The following is a 26,509-nucleotide window of genomic DNA, read 5'->3' as shown; positions in this document are numbered from 1 at the left end:
GCAGCAGTATCACTGTATCAGATCACTTCTGCTCATTTTTTTCAGAAATGCAGCTGCTGAGTTGGTTTATTATCAACAAAAGTCTTCTCTAATACTCCAAAATGTGGACTCATTGGCCATCTAATCTCTGTGGATCTGTGGTCTCCTCTGAAGAGATTGCGAGGCTATCTCTAAATGTAATTAAGCCTAGTCAAATCAGATATCTTCTTTCTTGGATGATATGCCCACGCTTGCATTCAGAAAACTATTGTTTCTTCAAAGTTGCCTCCATCCAGAGATGGATTGAGTTTAGTGTATAGACTCGTGCACCTAATACAATAGGGCTGTTTGGTCCAATAAAGTCCAAACCTTGTCAAAAACCCAACTGATTCCCAGTGTTTGACATATTGAATGCATCACTTTAAGATTCATTTGGTTAATTTTCTGGGTTTTTCTTTTGGGATGAATAGAGAATATATATAAAACAGGGGAATAAAAGAGGGGGGGGGGTGAGATATACAAACCGGAGGAGCTGAATGATACAGCCCTATTGATCAGGGGAAGTGGAGAATAAAATAGATTGAGGAAGGCCCATGAAACAGCAATAAGCCTTTTTCTTGGGGAGTCTACAACCGTCCTATGGGGGAGAGAGCCAAGTTTGGAGGAGACGTCAAAGTAGATGGCCTTCCAAATTTTATCAAAAGATCTAGAATTGGAAGTCAATCTACGAAGATTGTACTCATGGTTTTAAGTATCGGTGCGTATCGTGCCGTATCGGCCGATACGTATCATGCCGTATCGGCCGATACGTATCATGAAAATTTTAAAACCCTTATGTATCGATACGTGTCCTACGATACACACCGATACACCATTGATACGCACCGATACTCACCGATACGTACCGATACTCTATGAAAAATTCAAAATTGAAGTGAAATGTACGTTTCGGTATGTATCGGTACGTATCGATGCGTATCGGTATGTATCGACCGATACACAACGATACGTACCGATACGGTCATAAAATGGCCAAAATGGGTAATTTTTTAGAAAAACATAATTTTTTGAGGTGTTTTTGTTCCAAAGTTGCTGCCAACCATTTTTCTCTCTAATTAAAGTGGAAATCAAGGTTGGGAACAAGGATTTTACATTTATGGGACAATTACAAACCTTGGATTCTTAGTGCGATACTCTCAATTTACTGTTTATGCATAATACATGTTATATATAACTTTTTTTAACTATTTTTTTTATGCAAATGTGTATAAAAAAGTGTTTCCTATCCATTTATGTGCGTATCTTTAGCGTATCTTAGCGTATCTCCGATACGATACGATACCCTCCGATACATATCTTAATTTTGGCCGACCGATACGACAACCAATACCGATACTTTAATCATTGATTGTACTCCAACTAGACATGAGAGACAACAGACTCGAACGCAAACTTACTGACTGTATAACAAATAGAATTACCAGAAAGCACCAAATGGAATTAAGGATGTGAGGCCATTTTTTGCAGGCTTAGCATGACATTTACTCAACTGTGGGCAAGTTTGGGCTATGCCTGATCATGTTCATAATGCACCAAGCAGATCCCACGCCTCGTCCCTTTTCAAGTGTTCATGGACTTATCATGGGTTCTAGCATTCTACAAACAGAATTGGTGAACCTTACTTTAGTTGCCCCTAAGCATAACTTGCATTCAATTGAATAAAAGGGCAGATGTGGTAAATTCACATCTGTTGCTTGTTATCATGCCCTAGTGTGGGTTCTCGAGAAAATTAGTAGCTTGGAGAGGCCGGACAGGATTGGGTGGAGCCTTTAGAAATTAAGTTGTCAAAGAAGACGCTTTAGGGAATAGGGGCTTGAAAATTCTTCATTTTTCTTACTCTTTCTGTGTTGCATTATCTAAACCAGTGTTTGGACTACTTTAAAACGGCTCTTCTACTTAGAAAACGAAATGTTTGAAATGTTCCTGAAAGTTCTTGCTCCCATTGGTCCATTTGTATCTATATGCATTAGGATCGTCATCCCTCTCTTTCAAGATGATTCACGGCATGTCAAAGCCCTAGTAAGGTTCTTCGCCTTGCATCGAATTAAACCACATGCTCCACCACTTGTGCCACCCCCCATGAACTCCTTCGAGTTTCATTCTTGTGAACATACTCCTCAAGCAGGATTATCCTATTTTCATGCGATTCATAGGGTTCAACAAGCAATCGATATTTCACGATCAAAGGTGTAGCACTGCGAGGAGAGATATAACTCTCTATAACTTGAACATAGCCTCCCCAACAACTTCCAACATTAAACTCTTATACTCTATGTTTGGTTGCAAGGGAAATTAAATTAAAGGGGAGGGGAGTGAAATTTTGCAAAGTAAAATAAAATAACTATACGTCATCCGCCCTCAGCATAAGCTATTTTCTCTTTTGAAGTAAGGGAAAATAATGTAATTTCACATAAAATAGGTAAAGTAAAATAACTGTATTTCTTCACCATCATCTAGAAGAGGGTTTTCAATCATTTTTGGATCTTTGGAAGAAATATTCTCCCCTTCAGTAGAGAATGAATCTGGGTTGATATGACATATGCTAGATCCACCATATGTGACATCAATGATAAATTTGCTTTCTGTGTCACCATCAACCACTTTTGGATAGAATAGAAGTTTCATAGATGGACTTTCAATTTTCACACTTATGACAAGATTTGGAATGCCATCTATTTTGATGTCAGTTACAAACTTGCTTGTCTCAAGCATTTTTCTATTAGGATCCTTAGGGACTCCCTAGGAAACAAGCTTATTGTTGTTGCCTGGAGACTTCCCCCTTCTATCCTAACTCCTAGCCCCCTCCCTTTTTCTCCTTGGGATTTGTCCTCTTTTGGCTTCTTGTTGCTCCCTCGCCCTCTTCCCCCTTGTATATTCTTCTTTTTTGCCTTGATGCATTTATTTTTCATCCAAAAAATTAATTAAAAAATAAAAATAAAATCCAACACCGGTTGTTGGTGCATCTTCTTCTTGCTCGGCAGTGCTGGAACCTCCACAGTTACCTCTGCAAGTGGTGTTGATATTGGTGCAGGAAGTTAAGTTTGGTTGAGTTGCACCTTGAATGGAATCATGATGATTTGGGCATTTTGATCATTGGATTGGTAAGGGAAGTTTTGTAACTGGTAAAAATATGAAAGCTTGAAAGCGTATTGCATTATCTATTCAAAATACAACTTTTGAACTATTATTAGGAAGTTAATATAAGAACATGGCACTAAACCTAGGCACATGCATGGAGGGTAATGTGGGTCACAAGTGGCCCCTTCATATGGGATTTTGAATTTGAAAGGCTTATTCCATTAACAAACATGTATGTGGCTATCTGTCTCTCGATATATATATATATATATATATATGGACAAAGTTTTTCTTAACCAGGTGGTGAAGTTCGCCACTCCATTCTAGGGTTTACAAGCCCTATTGGTTTTAGTACCTTTCCTAAAAAACCTTTATGAAACTCCATGTATGCATTTAAAGCACTATACAATCAATTTTTTTCTTCTTTAAATTAGTGTGTAAAATATTAGATTTTGCTTAAGTTTGTTAATTTAACTTTGAAGAAGAAAAAAATGAACATAACATATCATTGAGAAATATCTTACGCAACCATAGTTGGTGATACTTTTACGCAAGATCAAATTTTGTAAAAATTTAATATGAATTCCTTGATATTTTTTTTTTCCCACAAATTGCTAACCATTGGTAGGTCTAGATGGGCTACTATTCTTTTAATAGGCTAATAGCAGTCATGTTCAGGGAAGGTGAACTCTTAATTCTACATTATTACCTATGTTGAAGGCAAGAGTACTCAAACAAGCTGTACATGGCTCCTATGCATTTTCTATAATAATTTAAATACTTATTGATGAGCACATTTATGTGTGAAATCTAAGTAGTAAAACATGTATTTTTACATATTTAGAATGGAACTACATTGGGTTTTACTCTCTTTTTGCAAGTTTTGTATTTTAAAGGCCCTAAGCATTATCGAGCGTTATATCTCTCCAACAACAACTACCTAGTGTAGTTGGTGAGCTATGGTATGCAAAATTCCCTTACTCACTAAAGCAAGAAGGAAAATCGTGAAAGAAAAAAAAAATCGATCAACAAGGGTTGTGCGCAAGATTTGAAAAGAGGGAGAAAAAGAAAAGAAAAATAAATAAATAAAAAAAAGGAAAGAAAATAAGTAAAAAAATTACACGAAATTTCTCCAAGTTTATTTCTCTCTTCTCTCTCCTCCACCTTAGCACTTTTGGTCTCAAAAGATCTCACCTATCAATTGTTAGTTTTCTACTTTTAGGAAAGAGAAATTTGTTACCTTACCTCCCCATTCCCTATAAATATAACTCATGTAAGAGGAGGGGAGACCCTTCATTCTTCTTCTAATTTTTTTTTTTTTTTGCTCTCTCTCTCTCCTTCTCTCACTCTTTAGTTTTAGTTCTTCTTTGTTTTTGCTTTAATCACTTTTGTAATAGCTTTTTATTTCAATTAATGCAAGCACTGTTTTATTTTTATTCAGTCTTTTATATTTATGATTTATGCAATTGAGTTGTAATTTTTAAGTTATAGTTCTAGGCTTAGATCTAGGTGACAAGATCACGAGTTGTGGAACATCTCTTTTTCAAGTTCAGTTTTTTTTTTTAAGATTTGTTTTCTCCAGGCCTAGAAATTTTAGATTTGGTTAATTCCAGATCTGGTTTTTTAAGGTTGGCAGTATCTCAAATCACCAAAGCTTTCAAGTTCAAGCATTGATTCAGGTAGGTAGGTTTTTTCAATAGTCTTCTCTCCCTCCTCTCAATCCCTCTTTTGACTAGCCTTTCTTTCTTAATTTAGGATTTTAATTTCAATCGTTACATTATTGATTTCCCTTTCCCCCAAGGTTCATGGCTAGTGTATGTGTTGGCTTTGCCCCTCCTAGCCATAGAATCATCATTTTATTGTTTTTATTTTAATTGCCTCCCTTTCCCTAAAGCCAAGTAGAATAACCCTTGTAAGAGTGACTCTCTGGTCAAGTAGGGAAGCTCATATTATGATACCTACTCTCTGGTCTCTCGGGCTAAGTAGAGAAACCTACTTGTGAGCCTCTCTCTAGCTTTATCCCCTTTCTTTTACTTTATTTTTATTTCAACATTTTTTTTCCTCCATTGCTTTTTAATTGTGTGGCTTGCGTATTTAAATTCTTAGACGATGAATGGTTAGGACGTTATTTTAGATACATATGTTTAGGACGGTAGTTAGAATTAGATCACAATCATTAATCGGTTCACTTTCGCATTATTAAAAGAAGCCAAAAATAAAGTGATTGCTCTCCCTATGTTCGACCCGTAGCTACACTGATCCATATGCTTGCGATTACATTTTAAATCCTAACACTTACCCATGTACTTGTTGCTTGATATATATTGACCCTGTCTTGCTTTAAGTTGTGGCTCATGGCTTGTAGGAGAACTATGTACACAAACACAGACATATTAGAAATCGTATACCAAAACAAAAAAAAAAGGGGCAACAACTTGCATTGGCCGAGAAAATCCGCCTGGACGCGCCGAGAAAATCCAGTTGCAATCGGATCCTCAAAATCAAACCCTGGTTGAGGAAGAGAAATCTGAGCTGCAACTCTCTCCTCCCTATTGACTCAAGAAGAGAGCTTCCTTAAGCAGAAATCCAGAATAAATTGGTTGGAGCTGGGTGATTCAAACACTGATTACTTCCACAGATCTGTGAAAGCAAGGAATAATTTCAATTCCATCCTCAAGCAAAACACTTCAGAAGGGATGCAAGTTCACAAAGTTGAGGAGACCAAGAATGAGGCTGGAAAGTACTTCCAAAAATTGTTTAATCCTGCTCCTTCTCCAGCTGCTCAAATTCCCACTGGACTTTTGAACAAGTTCGTCCCCGGCTCATTTGGCAGATTTGATTAGGGCTATCCCATCTGATGAAGACATCTCTGCTGCCATCTTATCTCACAAAGCAAGCAAAGCTCCTGGCCCAGATGGATTTAGTATGAACTTCTTCACCTCCTCTTGGGACCTCATCAAAGAAGACTTGATCAAGGAGGTCAAAAGCTTCTTTTTCAATCCTAGCCAGCAAAATGGGATCAGCCACACTTTCCTCTGCCTCATCCCTAAGAAGGAGGGTGCTGAAACTATGGTGGATTTTAGGCCTATCTCCTTATGCAATCTCTTATATAAATTCATTGCTAAAGTCCTGGCCAACAAAATCAAGAAAGTTGTGGACTCTCTGGTTAGCAACACTCAATCGACTTTTATTCCAAGAAGGAGTATAGGGGATAACATCATTCTTTGTTATGAAGTGGTCAGAGGTTTTGATAGAAATGGTCATTCTCCAACAACCCTCTTGAAAATTGACATCCACAAGGCTTTTGACTCTCTCAAATGAGACTACATTGCTTTGGTTTTAGACAGTATGGGATTTCCTCCAGTCTTCACCAATTGGATCTACCACTGCATAGCCTCCCCGTGCTTTTCTGTGTTGGTTAATGGCAGTCTAGCGGGTTACTTCACCTCCTTTGTGGGAATCAGACAAGGATGCCCCCCTCTCTCCTTACATTTTCTGCCTAGCCATGGAAGTCCTCTCTAGAAGTTTGCAAGTAGCCACAAATCAGAGCCTCATCTCAGCCATCCCAAAGTGCAAAGCTATAAAGCTCACCCACTTAGCTTTTGCTGATGACCTGATGATATTCTCCAAAGCTGATCCCTCCTCTCTTCAGAGTATCATGAATTGCTTATCTCACTTTGCAACCATGTCAGGCCTTAGTATCAATCCGGCAAAATCTCTTATATTTTTAGCGGGGATCTCAGGCTTAACAAAAGCTTCCCTGCTCCACCAATTGGGGTTCTCTTTGGGTCACCTTCCGGTGAAGTATCTGGGGCTCCCTCTCATTCCGGCCAGGCTATCTGCCCATCATTGTACTCCTATGCTGGATCTCATAAGGAAGATGCTTCAACTCTGGAAAGGGAAACTCTTATCCTTCGCGGGCTGTCTTGAGCTCATCAGATCTGTGCTCCAAGCCTCTTATATATATTGGTCCGGTATATATGGGCTCCCAGAATCCATCATTGCTAAGCTTGAGTCTATGTTTGCATCTTTTCTGTGGAAAGGTAGTGAGTGCTCCAGATTCCTTCGACTCATCAATTGGTCAAGAGTCTGTCTCTCAAAATCTGAGGGAGGTCTGGGGTTAAGAAGAATAAAGGATATCAATCTTGCAAGTACTATAAAGCTTGCTTGGAGAGTTATCTCCAAACAGAAGAGTATATAAGTTGATTGGGTGTACTCAACCCTCCTCAGAAAGGACTCCTTTTGGACAATGAAAATGCCTGGGGATTCTTCTTGGGTTTGAAGGAAGATCCTGGATACCCGCCTCAAAATCTCCTCAGCTATATCCACTAATTGGAGATGGAGCTTCTACTCTCCTCTGGCTTGATCCCTGGGACCCAAATGGAATCCTCTATCACTCCATTTCGGCTAGAAGCATCTATAGTTCGGGTCTGTCTAAGTATGCTCTTGTGGCCGATATTATTTCTTCCGGAGAATGGACTCCCCCAAGTCATGCTACACCCAGCTTGCAACCATTTCAAACTCCCTTCCTGCCATCTAAGCATCCCAGAGGAAGGATTCTATCATTTGGCTGCCGACTACTTCAAAGTTGTTCTCCTCTAGATCTACCTAGGATTTCGTCAGGACCCGAAGCCCAATCATCCCTTGGCATAGACTCATATGGTTCCCTCACCACATCCCCAGACAAAGCTTCACGGCCTGGAGAGTCTTCAACAAAGCTTTGCCCACGAAAACTTTCCTCATTCACAGAGGAATACCTGTAGACCCTATGTGCATCCTATGTGGAAATGAGCCAGAAGATATGGATCACCTATTCTTCACTTGCCCCGTCTCTAACTCCATCTAGAAATTGGTTCTCTCCAAATGCTGGCCTTCTAACAAAAGAATTCTTCCTCTGCATCGGGAGTGGATTTGGGTGGATATGACTTTCCAAGGTAAATCAATTTGTGACCTTGTGGTAAAGCTCACCTTCTGCGCCACCATAAACCAGATTTGGATAGAAAGAAACCATAGGAAATGGACCTCCAATTCACGTTCCTTGGATAAGATTTGGGGCTCCATATCTTTTGATGTCAAGGCAAAAATCTCTCGGATCTCTACCACTTATGCCCCCACCCCTAAAAATTGCCATATTGTAAACTCCTAGGAGCTGCCTAGCTCCATCATTAGGAGTGGTCCTCATCTTTGAGTTTGTCTACCATTTTCCTCCCCCCCCTCCTGTTTGGGGTTGTATTTTTCTCATTTCTCTTGGCAATGAAATTACTTATTCACCCAAAAAAAACTATGACTGTGAATGAGGCAGGTGAGTCAATGCTGTGCATTTCGTATTCAGAGGTAGAAAAGTATTGCTATGCTACTAGTATATCAATCTGGCAGCAATCACAATGGCAATGAACTCACAACTCGCTCAGAATTTTTACCTGGGTAATTTACAGGTGCAGATTTTCCCACCATGCATGTAATAAACAACTAACTGGATTAGATAAGCATGCAGGTCCTCTGGACCAAAGTACTGCTATCTCACTTACCAATCAAGTTGCAGCCTGAACTAATGTATACTGTTAGCATTTAAGTCAGAAATTTCAAATCACAATAATCATCCTCAAATTGAACAAATCAATCCATCACAGCCAGGGGAACAGCCCAGTCCTATGAAATAACAACACTTCTTTAAACATAACTTCTAAGTAACTGCATTAGTTTTTTTAATATGCATATTATTTATTTATTTTGATAGAATAGGTACATCCACCTGAACTTATTCAAGATTCTATGAGTATGGATCAGTAGGACACTCACATTCACAGTAATAAATACAGGAAGCATCATATATGCACTCTTTAACCAAAGGGTTCACCAAATAACCAGACATCAAACAGCTAAAATACAAAAAAGCAGTTTCCACTATGAAGGAGAAAAGCATGCTACCCAGTCGTGCACTCCTGTGCCCAGACACGGGCAGAAAAATGACCACCCTACCCATTGTTGGATGCCTCAACGCATACTCCCATTGGCCCCTGAGCCACGCGACCAGGTAACATTCTCTCTCTCTATTAAACAATCCCCAGATTTGACTTCTGCCCTACAAAAGAAGAGCCAAGATACTTTAACTTTGAGAATAACATGAAATGCTAAAAAAAAGAGGTGATTTATTGATAAATTCAACCTTGATTTTCCACTTCACTTTCTAAAACCTGTTTAGATGAGGGATAAATATATGAAGACACAAGCATTTAATTAGAAACAGTTTGCCTTTTGCTAACCTTCCTCATGAACACCACTCCCTAGCATTTTGAAACATCCGCATCCATGGACTGGGGCCTTTCTTGTCCACATCCCATTCCTTTGGATACCATGGGAACTGCCACATCAAGAAGCATCGCTCAGGATGAGGCATCATGGCGAGGTGTCTCCCATCTGGTGAACAGATTGCCGCTACTCCCAATGGGGACCCATTCGGGTTGAAAGGATAAAACTCTGTCACCTTCCCATAATCATCACAGTATCTCAGTGGGGCCAAGTTAAGTTTAAGGACATGATTCAAAACATCATTGTCGGGGAAATATGCCCTCCCCTCACCATGAGCAGCCCACACACCCAATGTACTACCCCCCATTCCCTTGAACATTATCGCGGGTGAGTTACCGATTGTCACACTGGTGAAGCGGCATTCGAACCTACCAGACTCATTGTGGATGAACCTTGGCTGAGATGGGTCCCCACCCATACCAAGGGTGCCTCCAACTTGAGCTCCTGGGACCCAACCCAGCAAAGCCATAAGCTGACACCCATTGCAAACTCCAAGACTGAATGTGTCAGGCCTGTTATAGAACTCCTGGAATTGTGTCAACAGAGGTTGGTTGAACCTTATGCAGGCTGACCAACCTTTTGCAGAGTCCAGGACATCTGCATAACTGAAACCTCCGACAAACACGATCCCGCGAAACTGGAGCAGAGAGACTGCCCCACTGAGAAGGTCTGACATTGTGACATCCCAGGGTTCAAAACCAGCAGCATAAAATGCGGCAGACATTTCTCTATCCCCATTGCTACCCTCTTCTCGGATCATAGCTACTTTCGGTTTTGTACTTGCTTCAATCCATTTTAAATCAGTAAATGTAGGGGTGAAGGATAACATCCACGAAGGCTTTTGCCTACTCTTCAAGCCCTCTTTTTCTAATTCAACACAGGAAGCCAACCTTTGGTACCTTTCTATGTGGAAACTGGTTTCCTCCCACATGTCTCGAAGGTGGGACATTTCCTCTTTCAATTGGATTGCCCCATCAACCTTTAGTTCTATAATGGGTGAAGCAGTTACATGCCCAATGACATCAAAGGAAATGCCAAACCTGTGAAGCTTCTCCATCACTACATCCAAGTTCTTCTTGCTAATCTCAAGGACTAGACCTAGCTCTTCTGCAAAGAGTGCTTCAATGAGGCTCTTGCCATGTGAATTCAAGTCCAAAAGGACACCACAGTTCCCTGCAAATGCCATTTCTAGGACACAAACAATCAACCCACCATCACTGATATCATGGCCAGCTGAGATCAGTCCACCAGTAAGCAGTTCCTGAACAAACTCAAAAACTGTTTTCAGGTAAGGGACATCATCGAGATCAGGACATTCATCTCCAACTTGGTCAAAAACCTGAGCAAGGGCAGATCCACCCAAGCGCCGTTTCCCTTTGGCCAAATCAATGTGAAGCAGCACACCATCATTACCATGCTTCAGGTCCGGAGTCACAGTCAATGTTATATCTGGGCAAGTGGCATAAACACTGATGACAAGATTTCCAGGAGCCTTGACAACCTCACCAGAAGCATGGGCTGCCATGGAAAGACTGTCCTTACCCCCATCAATTGCAATACCCAATTCAATCATTGCTTCTGAAAGAGCAATAGCAGCATCATACATTGCAGCTCCTTCCCCATCAACCTTAGCAGCATACATCCAGTTCCCACTCGCCTTCACATCAGAAAGAGAAGTAACCTTTGCCCAGATGAGATTTGTAAGTGCTTCTCCCACAGCAAGTCTCGCCATCGCTTTTGGATCTAGCAAACTCTTGATGGGCTGCTCCCCAATTGCACAAGCACCCCCAGACAGATCATCATATGTTTGAGCAATGACTGCAACATCAGAAAGTGTAATTTGCAAGGGTCCAACAGTCTGCTGCTGTGCCACAAGACCTGTCACACACCTATCTACTTTAGTTGTCAAAAAGCGCTTCGAACCAACTGACGGAAGCCTTAATACCCTTTTTAAAGAATCCATTAATGTGATCCCAGGGGCAATATCAAGTGGTTCCCGGGCTTGAACCATCCTGTTGAATTCAAAGCATTTCTTAGGCATATCACCAAGCACTTTATCAAGCTCAAGATCCACAGCAGGAGGGGGCTCAGGAAGTCCACTGGAATGGCAATGTTCCCTAGCTAAGCTATCTACAAGAACAATTCGACCCTCACCACTGATAGCTCCAATAACAGCCATCGACACCCTTTCTCTGTCACAAATTGATTGCAGAAGACTGCGGCTCTCAGGCTTCACAAGTATTGCATCTTGTTCTTGGTACTCAGCACCCCATATCTCTAAAACTGACATTGTGTGGTCACCGACTACAATTGCTCGAATATCAATCTCAGCACCCTTTGGATGGATTATTTCTTTGACAACATTACAATTTCCACCAGCACCCTGGTCATGGATGCTGATAATTGGGTTCTTCTCCCCCATTTCAACACAAGCACGGACAACACGGTACAACTTCTGTGCCATCTCTGCATCCCCTCGCTGTACTGCATTAAAATCAAGCTCTGCATCATTCTGGCCACTCACCATGCTTGATGCTGCACCACCACCCATTCCTATCCTATAAGCTGGTCCCCCAATCTTAACAACTAGCATCCCAACTTCTGGCCCACCTTTGGATATATGAATGTGATCAATCTGCCCAATCCCTCCACTAAACATGATTGGCTTTAACCACTCCCTCCTTTCCCCACTTGGGAGTCTCATTCCAAAAGTTCTAGTGTATCCCTGAATCAATGGTTCACCAAATTTATTCCCATAGTCAGATGCACCATTGCTTGCATCAATAAGAATCTGCAGAGGGGAAGCCAAGTTTGAAGGGTATGTGAAAGATGGATCTTCCCAAGGTGCAAAGGACCCTTCAATATGAAGGTTGCCAACACAATAACCAGCTGTGGAGGCAACAACAAAAGACCCCCTCCCAGTAGCATGGGTATCCCTAATACGACCACCAGCACCTGTCTCTGCACCAGGACAAGGTGCCACTGCACAAGGGAAGTTGTGTGTTTCTGCAGTAAATAAGATATCAAGGTCACGACCAGCAATGCTCAACAAAGATGTTGAACCAGGCTGTGCTGGCCGTAACTGCTTCACCAGGAAGCCCCTGATTGCACTTGAGTTGTCCTTGAAGCCAATGACAGAGTTATTTGGATTTGCCTGCAAAGTGCTCTTAACAATCTGCATAAGAGTCCTAGTCATAAGCTGGCCATCTATAACAATTTTCCCATTAAAAAACCAGTGCCTGCTGTGTTCACTGTTAGACTGTGCAATATCAAAAAGTTCAACAGTTGTTGGGTTCCTCTTGATGTCAGCTCTGAAGAGCCTTGTGTAATACTGTAGATCCTGTTCATCAAATGCCAAACCCATTTTCTCGTTGATCTCCTCCAATGCTTCCCGTCCCCTCTCCATGACTGGAATGTACCGGATTTCCTCAGGAACTACACTAGTTTGAAATGACATTAGCTTTTGGGGATAAACACACTCCGTCATTCGATCATGAACCATTGCAGCAAACTCATTAATTTGCGATTCCTGCAGCAAACCAGGCCCTGCCTTAAGATACAACAAGTATCTCCTTGACCTCTCCATGCGGCTCACCTCAGTCAATCCACAAGCTTGACAAATTGATACAGCATTAGCAGACCATGCTGTCGTAAAAGACAGACGGGGCCCAACTTCAACAACCACAGTGGAGGCACCTTTTTGTCTCTCCTTATCATAAAAACTCTCAGTAGCCAGATTCTGAGGCTCATAGGTCTCTTGGAGAAGCCATTTTAGTACTCCAAGTTTCTCTTTTGAGAGCCCGTAGCTAAGCCCAACATTGTAACACTGTTCAGTTTTCAGACCAACAATCTGACTGGAAATCTTGGTTTGAACCGACTTGAGAAGCTCTGCGGTTGCATTGTCTTGAATCAGGGGGACACGATAAAAATGTATAACCTCCCCAGTGGTACTTCCAATCTCATTTGGTTCTTCATTCACCAAACTGCTCACCATTCCAGAAACTACAGCCCTGGGTTTTATATGCAGCAGATCCCTAGAAGCAACACCTCCATGAAATAGCCTCCTTGAATAGCTTTGTTGGCGATGGGAACCCCAAAGCAAACGGTCTATATGCTTACGAGAACTCCTCTGCAGAAACAGGTTTTGCCTCCGTGAACCCTGCAAAATCAAAGAACATTTCACAGAATTATTATTATTATTATTATTTTTTTTTCTGCATAGGAGGGAGATGGGTTGGAAAGGATAAAATTCAAAACTAATTGTACCTGCAGGAACTCTGCCACTGTAATCTCCCCCACAGCAGCCATTTATTAATTCTACCAAACAAAAACTCAAGTTCATAAGCTTTCAATGCAAGTAAGAACAATCTGGGATGACCATTGTTTAATTTTAATCACACAGAAACCAATGAAATGGGTTGATTACAGTTTCTTGGGTTCTCATGGATTAGAAAGCCAGAGATTAACAATAATAAAGTGAAGTCCAATTTTCCATTAATGAAAGTTTCTGAACAGTAGTGGTTCGAAATATATGTACCAATACGTACGTGTATTAAAAAAAATGTGTATGGAAATAATATGATATGGGTTTAATATGTGTTTAATAGAATTCTTTCATAAAAATACAAAAAGCAAAAGTATGGATATATTTTCACATGCAACAGGCATATACATCATCTAATAAACAAAATAACTGACTGTAGAATATGAATTTATCAGAAGGAACCCTCACAACTGAAATAAGCACAATATAATAGCTAAAAACTAAAAATCCTACTCCAACTATGACTCCAAAATAGCTCTTGAATAAACTAAAATTGCGAATATGACCCTCCCTGCAATTTTAGCATATCCGGATGGGTGCCTGTTTCTTTTCCAGAACACCAGGAAGTTGCAACTCACAAAATGACTTAACTCAATCTCCCAATAAAATTTAAATCCATAATAGAAATCCTTTAAGTCTGGTACCTTGTCTGAAATTTTGAAAGCAATTTTCAAGGAATAAAGATCAAATTGGTGATGTTGAATTCCATAATCAATATAACCATTGTCTAATTTTCTTCAGATCATATTAACAGTAAATATCAATCTCCCTATATCATGGTCAGATCAGTAGATTAAAGGGTTCATTGATTTGAAAAAAAAAAAAAAAATGGTGCCTGAGAAGATGAAAGGTAATTCAACTTCTCAACACTGAAAATCATAACTTTTATCTTAATTTATTGTATGTTCTGGAGATTTTCAAAGGTGGATCGGTCTCTCATCCGAAGCCAAGCTCGTTTCTTCAATCGAAGGTCACAGGCAGCATAGAAACAGAGAACTACCAGGGAGGGCGACCTTTGACCGGCGACGAGAGCGAGACCATAGTCCAGAGAAGACCGAAGGGTTTTAGCGTTAAGGGTAAATGGGGTTTTACGGTAAAAAAAAAAAAAGCGTTTTTACTAACTATAACCGTGAGAGTTGAGAGTTCTGAGAGCACCATCAAATTACAGTAAAATTCAGATATGAAAAAATGAAGATAAAAATCAGAGTACTTACGTAGAGTGTAGTGTGTGATGGGATCACTTCGACTCTGCCGAGCGAGACAAATCACGGATTCAGTGACCGGAGAAAATATGAAAATTAGTAGGGGCTGTTGCTCTTCGTCAGAAGAAAGTCTCATATAAGCGCCATGCGGATTGCGGAATAGATACGCATACAGCCAGGGTTACAGGGTTTCAATTCCTTCACCTCTATATTCCGGTTGAAGTGGTGAGGTGGACTCCATACAACGCTAATTACCAAAAAAAAAAAAAAAAAAAAAAAAGGACTCCATACAAAGTTACAATTCCTTTTTTTTTTTTTTTTTTTAAACAAAAAAATAAAAAAGAAGCGATGAGTTCACCGTGGGCGAAGGATCGCTGCGAGGCTGTTTACAGTCTGCGCCCCTATAATGGGGAGGACAAAATGACCGCTTTGCCCGTGACCGATATCCTAATCTTTCTTTTCATTGGCCCATGTTGATGTAGCAATTTTTTCCATTTTAGGGAAAAAATATCACACAGCTGAGCAGCAATCTTTTGCCGTTTTGGGAAAAAAAATCTCTCCATCAGGATCTTATATTTCACTTATAAATTACCTAAGCTGCCTTACGGATTTCTTTTCTAATTTCCCTGAAAATAAATTTCTATCTTTCTCTTTCCGTTGATGCTTTAAATTCCTAAATTATCCCTCTATTGTACGGGACAGTCGGGTTTTCCTATCCCATTTGATTTGGTTCAAGTAAATCAGAGTATCAACCCACTCTTTAACTTACCCTAAGGCTTGTTTGTTTAGAAGGGATTATAGGGTGAGATTCTTGTGGGATTGGATGGAATCGGGGTCTTCTCCAATTATTGCACCCTCCAATGCCACTTCAATGAATCATCCAAAGGTTGAGAGGACTTGATCATACATCCCAACACTTGCCAACACCTGGGGATGTGTGTCCAAGCCTTCTAAGCTCTTGGATGGATGGTTGGTGTTAAAGAGGATACCAATCCAATGTTGATGGGGTAAATGACATAAATAGACAGTAATTGAAAAGTGAAGTTTAGAATTTTTGTGAGATTGGGATCCACATGGTAATGGAGTAGGTGACATAAAAGGACAGGAATGGAAAGTGAAGTTCCCCTTTTAATTTTACTATTCCATATTGGAAGCTTGCCTAAGGTGGGGGAGGGCCAGATTTGGGGACAAGTCTTTCTATTATTAACTCTGTAAACCTCCTGTCGGGGTTCAATATAAATCTTTGGTCACCTTTTACAAAATCTATGAAGATTCATAAGCCAATTGGTTAAGGGGGAGAGAGAGAGAGATGTCTTCTTTCTCCCCCCTTTCCCACCATTGGCAAGTTTTATTTTATTTATTTTTTTTTCATGGGAAACCGAAGCCTAAAAGGGAGTGTGATCCTGCCTAACCCAACCCGGGATAGTTAAGCACCATGGAGAGGATATCTGGACCTTAATTTGACCAGATAATATGACCTAGTTCAAGTCTAGTGTTTGGGTCAAGGTATAGACCTACCCTTTGTTTGAGTATTGAGAACCATACTGCTTTGGATCGATTCCGGCATGGATGACATGTTACTCTAATTGGGGAGCTCTAAGAGACATGGATGATGGTAAGTATGTCAAAATTTGGTCAAAAAATACTTTTACTGTTGTCCATGATAAACAAATATCTTTATGTTAGTTGTGGGATACCTAGGGTGTTCAAGTTCTAAGTTCCTATATGATGCATGTGGTAGGCCTTGGAAATGAGTTTCTACCCTTAGCATAGAAGCACCACAAGATATTATCACGCTTGCCTTCACAAAGCTATCAAACGAGTACACTAACAACTCGATGGCAAACTACATCATTTAGCTAAGTCGCTAGTTTTAGGCAGGAAATGATGTAAATATGTGTGAATATTATAAAATCATGATGGTTAGTACACAAGAAGTCATTACATATGATACAAAAATAAAGGATTAGAATAATTAATTATTTACTATAATATAAACTGTCAATAAATACGTTTCCCAATGGGGTCACTAAATTGTGGATAAGTTTTTAGGGTCACAGGACCCACGATTTTCCTTCGGGAGTCACCACCTAGGTTTTGGGGATATATGATCCCACATGTTATGCATTCATTTATATGCTTTAATGATCTTTATTCTGGTTGACTCCAATTTTAACTAATTCGGCCACGAGATAAAAAAAGGGGTCAAGTTATGATACAGGTATGGTGTTGGTGCACGTCGGTTTACCTGACTTAAAATCAATCTTCCATACATGGCATTCTAATTGTTCTAAACCTAAATACATACAACGTAACACATCAAAATGGAAAGAAAACGTACTATTAAAAAAAGAAAAAAGGAAGATAAAGATATTCACAAATCTCTATCATGCCATATTTGAAAAGTTAGTATGCAAAAATGAAAATAAAATCTGATTTATATAAGATAAGAGATGAATTTAAGAAAGAAAAAAAAAATCTAATTTATATAATGAAAGTTCATAAACTTAACTTAATCCAGTTGCGCTGCATAAGGAATGTTTGTTGGCAGATATAAATACTAAAATATTAAAAAGTTAAAAAGGCAAGAAACTCTAATTAGTTTAGAATGAATGGAATCTAGCCTAATAAATACAAATAAAGCCTAAAATGCAATGAATAAGTATGGGGGATATGAAAAAAAAAAAAAAACCATGGGGGTTGTGTGAAACACAATATGTAACATGTAACTACTGTGATGTAACAGAATATGAAATATGGGAAATTATAGAAACTAAATTAGGATAAAAATGTTGTTTTGTGGGATGCAACTACGCATGAAATAATAGGCATATGAATGATAAAAATTGAAAGAAAAATTATCATAAAAGCTATACTGTTAAGAAATACCATAGAAAGTTTTTGGAATTTTTGAAAAAAGAAATAAATTAGGGGTACCCTATATGCATAGAACTTACTGGAAAAAAAAAAAATAGCGGCTAAAAATCATAAAAGTTTGTGAGATGACACATGAAACCCTAATGAACTCTTGGAAAACATAAATCACCAAAACAACATAAATATATATATATATATATATATTTTTCCTTTAGTAAGAACCTAAACAACATGGTTAGATGCAAGAAATACAAATTCTAATTTTGGAATGTAAAATGTAAATAACTATTTCCATGTGATGCATGAAAACCTAGTCAAACAGTGGAGAAAAAAAATTACAATAAAATATGGATAAAGTTTCTTTTGACTACGCAGTGAGGTTCACCGTGCGATCCAAGGGTCGGAAGTCCTACCCCTGCCTCCTTTCGAGTGGCCTTGATGGCGTGTGGTGCACGGGGGAAAACTCGGCCCATAAAATATATAGATTAATGAAGAAGAAAACCTCAAAAAAGAAGACCATCAAAATTTGCGGGGATCCAAAGGAGGTTCTACAAAATCATAGTGTCTATAATAGTAAATTGTGATATTGAGAGAGTCTCTGTTTGTAATGATTCTACTTTCTTGGCCACCAAGATATCACTTTTCACCTAAGTTCTTTTTGAGAAAAAATAAATCCTCATCTTCACCCCAACAAAATGAGTTTGTGGAGCTAAGTCATTGGGCAAGCAACCTTCTAGGAATTACTATAGCAAACATTATCAGTTTAGTAAGGAAACAAAATTCCATACAGAAGTAAACATTCTTGAGTTTATTTTTAAGATTTCATGTATAGGATGAAAAAACCAAGATTTTCATGAAGGTTCTGACTTTTTAAGTGGTGGATATTTTCTAAGATTATATTAATTTTTCTTCAATTTTCTTCAGGTTTTTATTTTTTTTTAATATTTCCAAATATTTTTAGTTGTTATGGATTAATCTATATTATTTGTGTGAATAGTCTTTGATGTGGAGTAGGCCAAACCAATTTAAGAGTTAATTGTGAATTTTATTTTGGTGGTCATTTTGGTTTGGTGATGAACGGAAGTTGTGTTGTCCAATCATCAACTTTTTTATTACCTAATATATTAAAAACTACTTAGAGGAGGAGGACGCAAGAAAAGTCTAATTCATGAAATTAAAATGAAACAAATCATCTTCCTACTAAAAATTATACATGTAAAGACAAAACCTGTCACCTTTTGTTTGGCTTATTTCTATTAAGCATTTAAAGTGACAAATATTCCTAAAGTATTTATTTACAAGCTTCTAGTGGTTTTCAATATATATATATATATATATATATTTTTTTTTTTTTCAGTGAATGCCTCTTCAATATTCAAGAGACCCTTTTATACCTAGGGCCCGTTTGTTTAGCGGGGATGTTGGGGTGTGATTGTTATGGAGATGGGACCCACATGTTAGTGGGGTGACGGACAGGATAGTAAAGTAAAGGGAAAATTGAAGTTCACCCTACTTTACTGATTCCATACCTCGTTTGTTGTCATGTGCGGTGGGGCGGAATGTTTGAGATAGAGAGATGAAGGGCCCGTTTGATAACGTTTCTACCGTTTCTGTTTCAAGAAACGACAGAAACATAAATTTCCGTTTCTAGAAATAGAAATGAAATTGAAGGTATTTGATAAGTCATGTTTTTAGAAGTCGATGGTAACCAGTGACGGTTTCCAGAAACAGCGAAACAAGTTGAACTTGTTTCGCCTGGGTCATTTCTTGAACCATAAATAAGTAAAAATTTCTATTTCTATTTTAAAATAAGTAAAACGAAACAGTTTTATCAAACGCTTAGAGATGAAGAGTCACGGCAATGGGTTTCAGGTTTTGGGTTGCAGAGAGAGCGGTTCCAGACGAGGAAGTAAATGGAGCCAAGGAGTTTGCGGGGTTGGGATTCTGATTTAGGTTCTCCAGCTCCATTAATGGGTTGATTTTGATGGTAGAGATTTTTAATTTAGGTTTCCTGTGTTTGTGATTTGGGGAATTTAATTTTTTTCTTTTGATTTTGGAAGAGTCCATGCTCTAATTCTCTGGTTTTTACTGTTCCCCTTCACTCTTTCTTTCTTTCTTTTTTCATGTTGATGTTACAGTGTTAAGGATGCTAGTCGTGGTGCCGATGGCTGAGAGAGGTGGATCCGCTGCCCATAAATCCCATGCTTTTTTTTTAAATGCAGCCCAGGTGGAAAGGGAGGATTGAGGAGGGAGAGTGAGTGAGATAGAGGAAGGAAAGGGGAAATATGAGTTGCAGGGGTTACAAAGAGAGCGGTTCCATATTGCAGTTGCCTTGAGTGCGTAGCTATCGCAATCTTCAACGGCTTTCCCAGCAAAGTTTTGGAAAAGGCTAGGGCGGGAGAAATAGCCATCCACGTCGGCCGACAAGCAAAAGCGCAAGTTTTTTGATTGTCTTCCCAAAATACCACCCCTTATAACCAAATGGTTACAAATCACATGGGGTGGGATAATTCGTACTACTATCCCGCTCCATAGATCCCACCCCATCAATTCCCCACTAAACAAACGGGCTCTTAATGTTTAAAGAAAATAAAAATCTAATTATTTTTATTTCTTCAAATTAATAGAAGTTCAAAAGAATCTTCTATATGTTACTATTTTTTGTGTACTCACATTGATATTATAATGTGTACTAGACATGAAATGCTCATCTAACCTATTATACCTTTATACATTATTGCGTAATCAATTTGATTAGTTCGATTGTATTTAAGTAGCAAAGTGGGAACTTCAATTTTTATAACTTGTCTAATATATCAAATATCCTTTTGGATGGTTACATAACCTCAAGGTGAATGCCATAGTAGTTTTTTAAAGGAATTCGTGTTTGAATGGCCTTTCTATCATGTTATGAAAATAGCACTCATTAATGGGTTATCCTATTAAATTCATTGGATAATAGAATCTAGTGAAAAGCAAGCATATGCATTTATATAACAAAAGCCATGAGATTAGGCCAAAACTATTTTTCCATATCCCTTCCAAATCCAAGTTTTAATTTTTTAATTTTTTTATCTAAATTTGAACCCTTGTCTATATATTCACCGTTATTTTGTGTATTACTCCGAAGACATATTACCAGTATTTCATTGTAATTTTTTATATACTGAATAAAATATATTTTCATAATAATTTAAATATAAAAGGCCAACTAAAATAATAAACCTAGGTTTAATTACTACTAGCATATTTTTTTTTTCTTAAAGAATATAGAGTTTTTTTATACATGAAAAATAACAATTCAAAATCTTGTACTCATTTACTCAAAAAAAAAAATCAAATAATTCACTTCAATTATTTTACAGCACACTTATACCAGGAATCTATTCAATTGAAATGTAATAATTTAATTCGAATCAAAATTTCATAAATATATTATTTAAATGTATAAATATATATAATAATAAAAAAGAATTAAAAAAATTTTAGTGACTAAAGTCGATGTGAAACTAATAGATCCAATGTAAAGTACAAATTAAGAAATCCCAAGCTTATGCAATGGTCAATCTATGCACACGTGACAAAAGGTAATGATGATGCGTGAAAAGATCATTCTCCCTTGCAATGAAGCAAACTTGGCCTTCCTTGCTTATGCTGTCTACTGGCGACAGTAGCACCAGAACGGCAGAAGAGGCAGTTTCCTCCCACCTTCCTCCTCCACAGGGGTTTCCCCTCCACAGGCCTCAGCAAAAGCTCCCACAATAACTAATTTTAATCCTCAAATCATTGTCGCCTTCCTTAACGCAAAAATCAATATAGTGTAAATCAACACCCACGTACTGCTCAGAAATCCACCGTTGGATGAAATCTATAAGCGATCCTAACCGTCCATCTCTGCATAAGTAGGCCCCACGCTTTATTATCCATATTAGTTCTAAACTCCCCAATCATCTCTCTCTTGATTCCGATAATATATAACAAGCAAAGCAACGGATCATTTGAGGTTCTTTGATATATTCCCCACTGAACTGAATAGAATCGCTCCTCTCTTTCTCTGTTTCGCTCACTGTAGAGAAGCAGAAGTTGGAGTTTCTCCATTAATGGCGGACTTGAAAGAGCGCCTCCTTCCGCCGAGGCCCGCTTCGTCGATTAACCTCCCTGGAAGACCATCTTCGTCTGTTAACCCAACTTCTTGGCCTTCGGGTTCCGGTCGGCCGCTTTTGCAGGGAATGGATGTTCTGGGATTGAAGAAGCGTGGGCAAGGTCTTAGGTCATGGATTCGCGTTGATACATCTGGGAATTCTCAGATCATCGAAGTCGACAAATTCACCATGATGCGCCGCTGTGATCTCCCAGCACGTGATCTCAGATTGCTTGACCCACTCTTTGTATACCCATCTACGATTCTCGGTAGAGAGAAGGCGATTGTCGTAAATCTAGAGCAGATTCGATGTATAATTACGGCTGATGAGGTTTTGCTTTTGAATTCACTCGATAAATATGTGTTGAAGTACGTAGTGGAGCTTCAGAAGCGTTTGACCACACCTGCGGTTGGGGACGTTTGGCAATCCGATGGGTCTAATTTGAGTCGAAGTAGAGGAGGAAATACGAATTTTGATAACAGGTTTGGAGAGACGTCGCCTGATTACCTGCCCTTCGAATTTAGGGCGCTTGAAGTGGCTCTGGAGTCTGCTTGTACCTTTCTTGATGCTCAGGTGCGTGGGGAAGAGCTCCTAATTAGAGGCTTTATTGTTACTGTTTTCCAGTTTACACCCATTGATTCATTGGATGCATATGTTCAAATAGAATTGTCTGGTTGTTGGTTTTACTGATTTAAGATGATTGCTTTTTAGTTTTGCTCATCTAGTTTTTCTTCATTAGTTCAATTTTTGAGCCTCAAAAGTTTCAGTCTTTTCTATTTAATGTGTTTGGAATTGAAATTTGTTAGGTTTCTAGTTGGTTGTTTGGAATTACTCAATTAATAAAAAATGCCTAGTCGTGTGTAAGGAATTTGACTTTGCAGTTTCTAAGATTAGGGTGGCGTTGTCATGTTGGCGGAGTTGCAGTTTTTATCGTCAAAATTGATTAAAAAGAAAAAAAACTCCAGATACTTGCTAACCTAACGTTTCTTTTCAGGATCAATGTTGGACATTGAACTGATGAGGAATTAAGGAAAGATGAAGCAGATAGAAGCAGATAGTAAAACTATTGTTCTCCTAGAAAGACAATCATCTTGTCTTGCATCTTCTTTGTTTCACACGGGACCATAAGCGATATAGATTTTACCATGTTTCAGTTTGATAAGTGTCTCTCTAGTTCTAAATAATAAACTAGCTGATGAAGGGATGAACCTGGTATTTTCGAGGCAACTACAGCCTTCCTCTGAAATTTTCATATCGATTCCTTTTCTGCAGCAATATTCGGAGATTTAGTGATTGTGCCTCTGACAAGTGATTCTGTTTGGAATTTAATTGCTTTTGGGATTTCACTTCTCTTCTATGTGTTATTAGTACCTATTCACTCAGAAGTAGTGTAATCTGTAATCCTCTCAACCAAAGGAATGGTTCTGTTCTTTTAATAAATTTTTAATTTTGACCATTTATGCCTGTTTTGAGAATGAAAACATATCAGACCCTCAATATTTTGGTACTGCACCATTAACCAGAGACTGAAAGGAAAGGATCAGTGCAGGTGCTAGAAACATACCATTCAAGGACCTGCATAGACTTAAACTACTCACATCATTGAGACAAGCAACGATTCTCGAATTATAAATCAGAGATGTGCTGCTGTGAAATCAATTGTTTTATTGTAAGGATGGAGAGAACCAGTAATTCATCAGTGTGCAATGAAGAACAATGACTGCCCTTCTAGAGAGAGGTTAACAAGTTGAAGGCCCTAATGGAAAATAAAAATCCAACAATAACTTTCTTTAAGGTGGTTAGAAAAGACTTTAATGTTTGATGATAGATATGGCCTTATAGAGAGTGGAAAGGAAAAACAGGGTTCATTTAGCTGAACTCTATAATGAGGATAGTGTTTAACTGGGCTAAGTCTAGTTTTTCCTTAAGCTTCATGTTATTTGTCTGCTTTTAGCATCACCAATACTGGCATCTTATTAGATGTCTCACCTTTTGTTTTACCTACTGTTGTGATGGAACTGTATATAGTTTGCCTTCAATAATCTTGAGCTGAATTATAAATCATAGATGTGCTGCTGTTAAATCAATTGTTTTATTGTAAGGATGGAGAGAACCAGTAATTCATCAATGGGCAATGAAGAACAATGACTGCCCTTCCAGAGACAGGTTAACAAGTTGAAGGCCCTAATGGAAAATACAAATTCAACAATAACTTTCTTTAAGGTAGTTAGAAAAGACTTTAATGTTTGATGGTAGATATGGCCTTATAGAGAGTGGAAAGGAAAAACAGGGTTCATTTAGCTGAACTCTATAATGAGGATAGTGTTTAACTGGGCTAAGTCTTGTTTTACCTTAAGCTTCATGTTATTTGTCCGCTATTATTATCACCAATACTGGCATCTTATTAGATATCTCACCTTTTGTTTTACCTATTGTTGTGATGGAACTGTATAGTTTGCCTTCAATATTCTTGAGCATCAGATGACTATTTGCTCTAGTTCTTTTTTTTCTTTGCTAAAGTATTTGCTCTAGTTCTTATTATCATGTAGAATCAAGTATATATAAATAAATTCTCATAAAGGGGACTCATATTTGTTTGTACGCTACTGTGTTAGCAATTATCTTTCCTTTTTTTCTTCCCCCGGGGGTGTGGGTGTTGTTCTGCTTCCTTTCTCATATGAAGCTATTTACACCACATCTTAATTATAGGTGTTAATTACTTGATTACCCTGAAGTCATTATAGTTTTTTTGTTATGAAAAGAAAGAAGATGCTTATAACCATGTCATGCATATTCCATTCTTCAAGCTAGTAACTTAAGGGTTTGCAATTCATCGATGTTAAACAGGCTGCGGAGTTAGAGATAGAAGCATATCCTTTGTTAGATGAATTGACTTCAAAGATCAGTACCTTGAACTTGGAACGTGTACGTCGCTTGAAGAGTAGACTTGTTGCTTTGACTCGTAGAGTTCAGAAGGTACTTTCCAATTTCGTGTTCTTTTTTATTTCATCTACAATATAATGCTAGCCAACACATTTAGACTTTTGTAGAGATTTCACTGTGTAGGTAAGGGATGAAATAGAGCAGTTAATGGATGACGATGGTGATATGGCTGAAATGTATCTAACTGAGAAGAAGAGGCGGATGGAGTCATCATCATTCTATGGTGATCAGTCCTTGATGGGGTACAGCTCAGCTGGGGGTGCACTCTCGGTTTCTGCTCCAGTTTCTCCTGTTTCTTCACCTCCTGATAGCCGGAAGCTTGAAAAGAGCTTGAGCATCGCAAGAAGCAGGCATGAGAGCATGAGGAGTTCAGAGACCGCCACTGAGAACATAGAAGAGCTGGAAATGTTGTTAGAGGCATACTTCGTGGTCATTGATAGTACCCTCAACAAGCTGACATCTGTAAATATGTGTTCTCTCTCTCTCTCTGTTTTTTTTTTCCCTCATGTTTTGGGAATGAATGGAATTATTTAATTCTCTCTGACTTGCTACCCCTCTCTTTCCAGCTGAAGGAGTACATTGATGATACAGAGGACTTCATCAACATTCAGTTGGTTTGTATTCCCTTCTTTTGCCCTTTTTTTCTGGTCTGCAAAAAACATTGGAAATCCAAGAATTGTATAAAAGAAACCACCAAGACAACATCCTTTTTTCCCTCTTCCCTCTGGTCCTGTTTTTCTTGTAGAGCTTAGGATATCCAATTCACACGCTGGTCGGCTGGTACCTGGTGAGAGGGCTGTGTAGCTTGCTACTGGTGTTACACACTTGTGTAGGAAAACCATATTGAAGACTTCCGCGATTTGATGATTCTATCAGCATATTTTGGATGTTTATTAGAATATGAAGGTGCTTCTTCAATAGGGCAGAGTATAATACATATTGCCTTTCACCATTACCATAACACTAGGAACTATATTGGACCCACTGAGTGGTGGTCCTCATCATCCTATGAACCTGAGAGAGAGAGAGAGACTCTTTATTCTGAAGGCTATAGTTGGCTTCCTTTTACTCTTGCAGGATAATGTCCGGAACCAGCTGATCCAATTCGAATTGCTGCTTACAACTGCAACATTTGTTGTTGCAATCTTTGGTGTGGTAGCAGGGGTCTTTGGTATGAACTTCTCGATATCATTGTTTGATAATCCAAGTGCATTCAAGTGGGTTCTTGTAATCACTGGAATAATAGGGGTGGTTATATTCTTCTCATTTTTGTTGTTCTTCAAATACAGAAGATTGATGCCCTTGTAGATTGAGAAATAAAAAATAGGGAAATGGAAGATGATTTTTTTCATGCTCTTTGTAAATAATAAAAGAGAGATGAATTCAGGAAAGATGTCAGAGTCGAGGAAGAGAAAGCTCTCCATCGAAGGCATTTTTTTGGCCCCCTTTCTTAGTAATTCAGTTATTGTTTTATGGACATAGAAGTCTCATATTGCTATGCCCTCCTTTGTACATGAAATTCCCAATTTGTGATCCCAGGAAGTCTGGGAATTGTCTCTTTTTATACAATTTAATTTTTTTTCTTCTGTTTTTTA

The 26,509-nt window shown here is 38.6% G+C and overlaps 2 protein-coding genes across 4 annotated transcripts; one reads left to right on the top strand and one right to left on the bottom strand.

Moving 5' to 3' along the window:
- Window positions 1-8,817: 8,817 nt before the first annotated feature.
- On the bottom strand, window positions 8,818-15,170 carry LOC122084649 (probable phosphoribosylformylglycinamidine synthase, chloroplastic/mitochondrial). Of its 2 annotated transcripts, none has more exons than XM_042653065.1 (4): window positions 14,965-15,170; window positions 13,693-13,743; window positions 9,381-13,585; window positions 8,818-9,194 (listed from the first exon to the last, which is right to left on the bottom strand). In XM_042653065.1, exons 2-3 carry the CDS (start codon window positions 13,732-13,734, stop codon window positions 9,386-9,388), a joined length of 4,242 nt encoding a protein of 1,413 aa, XP_042508999.1. In that variant the 5' UTR covers window positions 13,735-13,743; window positions 14,965-15,170; the 3' UTR covers window positions 8,818-9,194; window positions 9,381-9,385. The 2 variants fall into 2 exon arrangements, with proteins under 2 accessions (XP_042508999.1, XP_042508998.1); XM_042653064.1 differs by having other exon boundaries at window positions 8,818-9,199; window positions 14,965-15,169.
- Window positions 15,171-21,786: 6,616 nt separating this feature from the next.
- Window positions 21,787-26,509, top strand: LOC122083224 (magnesium transporter MRS2-1-like). 2 transcript variants are annotated; one of them, XM_042650952.1, is made up of 5 exons: window positions 21,787-22,544; window positions 24,819-24,947; window positions 25,038-25,384; window positions 25,481-25,528; window positions 25,992-26,085. In XM_042650952.1, exons 1-4 carry the CDS (start codon window positions 21,930-21,932, stop codon window positions 25,482-25,484), a joined length of 1,095 nt encoding a protein of 364 aa, XP_042506886.1. In that variant the 5' UTR covers window positions 21,787-21,929; the 3' UTR covers window positions 25,485-25,528; window positions 25,992-26,085. The 2 variants fall into 2 exon arrangements, with proteins under 2 accessions (XP_042506886.1, XP_042506885.1); XM_042650951.1 differs by having other exon boundaries at window positions 21,788-22,544; window positions 25,038-25,376; window positions 25,992-26,509.

This window comes from Macadamia integrifolia, chromosome 7 (genome assembly GCF_013358625.1).
Source record: "Macadamia integrifolia cultivar HAES 741 chromosome 7, SCU_Mint_v3, whole genome shotgun sequence".
Taxonomy (NCBI): domain Eukaryota; kingdom Viridiplantae; phylum Streptophyta; class Magnoliopsida; order Proteales; family Proteaceae; genus Macadamia; species Macadamia integrifolia.
Note: the sequence above shows the minus strand (reverse complement) of the source record. Positions and strands in the feature narration are given on the sequence as shown.

Coding starts and splice junctions, on each gene's coding strand:
- LOC122084649 (XM_042653065.1), bottom strand. CDS start 13,734: ATGGCTGCTGTGGGGGAGATTACAGTGGCAGAGTTCCTGCAG. Junction 13,586..13,692: donor CAGTGGCAGAGTTCCTGCAG/GTACAATTAGTT, acceptor TTGATTTTGCAG/GGTTCACGGAGGCAAAACCT.
- LOC122083224 (XM_042650951.1), top strand. CDS start 21,930: ATGGCGGACTTGAAAGAGCGCCTCCTTCCGCCGAGGCCCGCTTCGTCG. Junction 22,545..24,818: donor GTACCTTTCTTGATGCTCAG/GTGCGTGGGGAA, acceptor GATGTTAAACAG/GCTGCGGAGTTAGAGATAGA. Junction 25,529..25,991: donor ACTTCATCAACATTCAGTTG/GTTTGTATTCCC, acceptor TTACTCTTGCAG/GATAATGTCCGGAACCAGCT.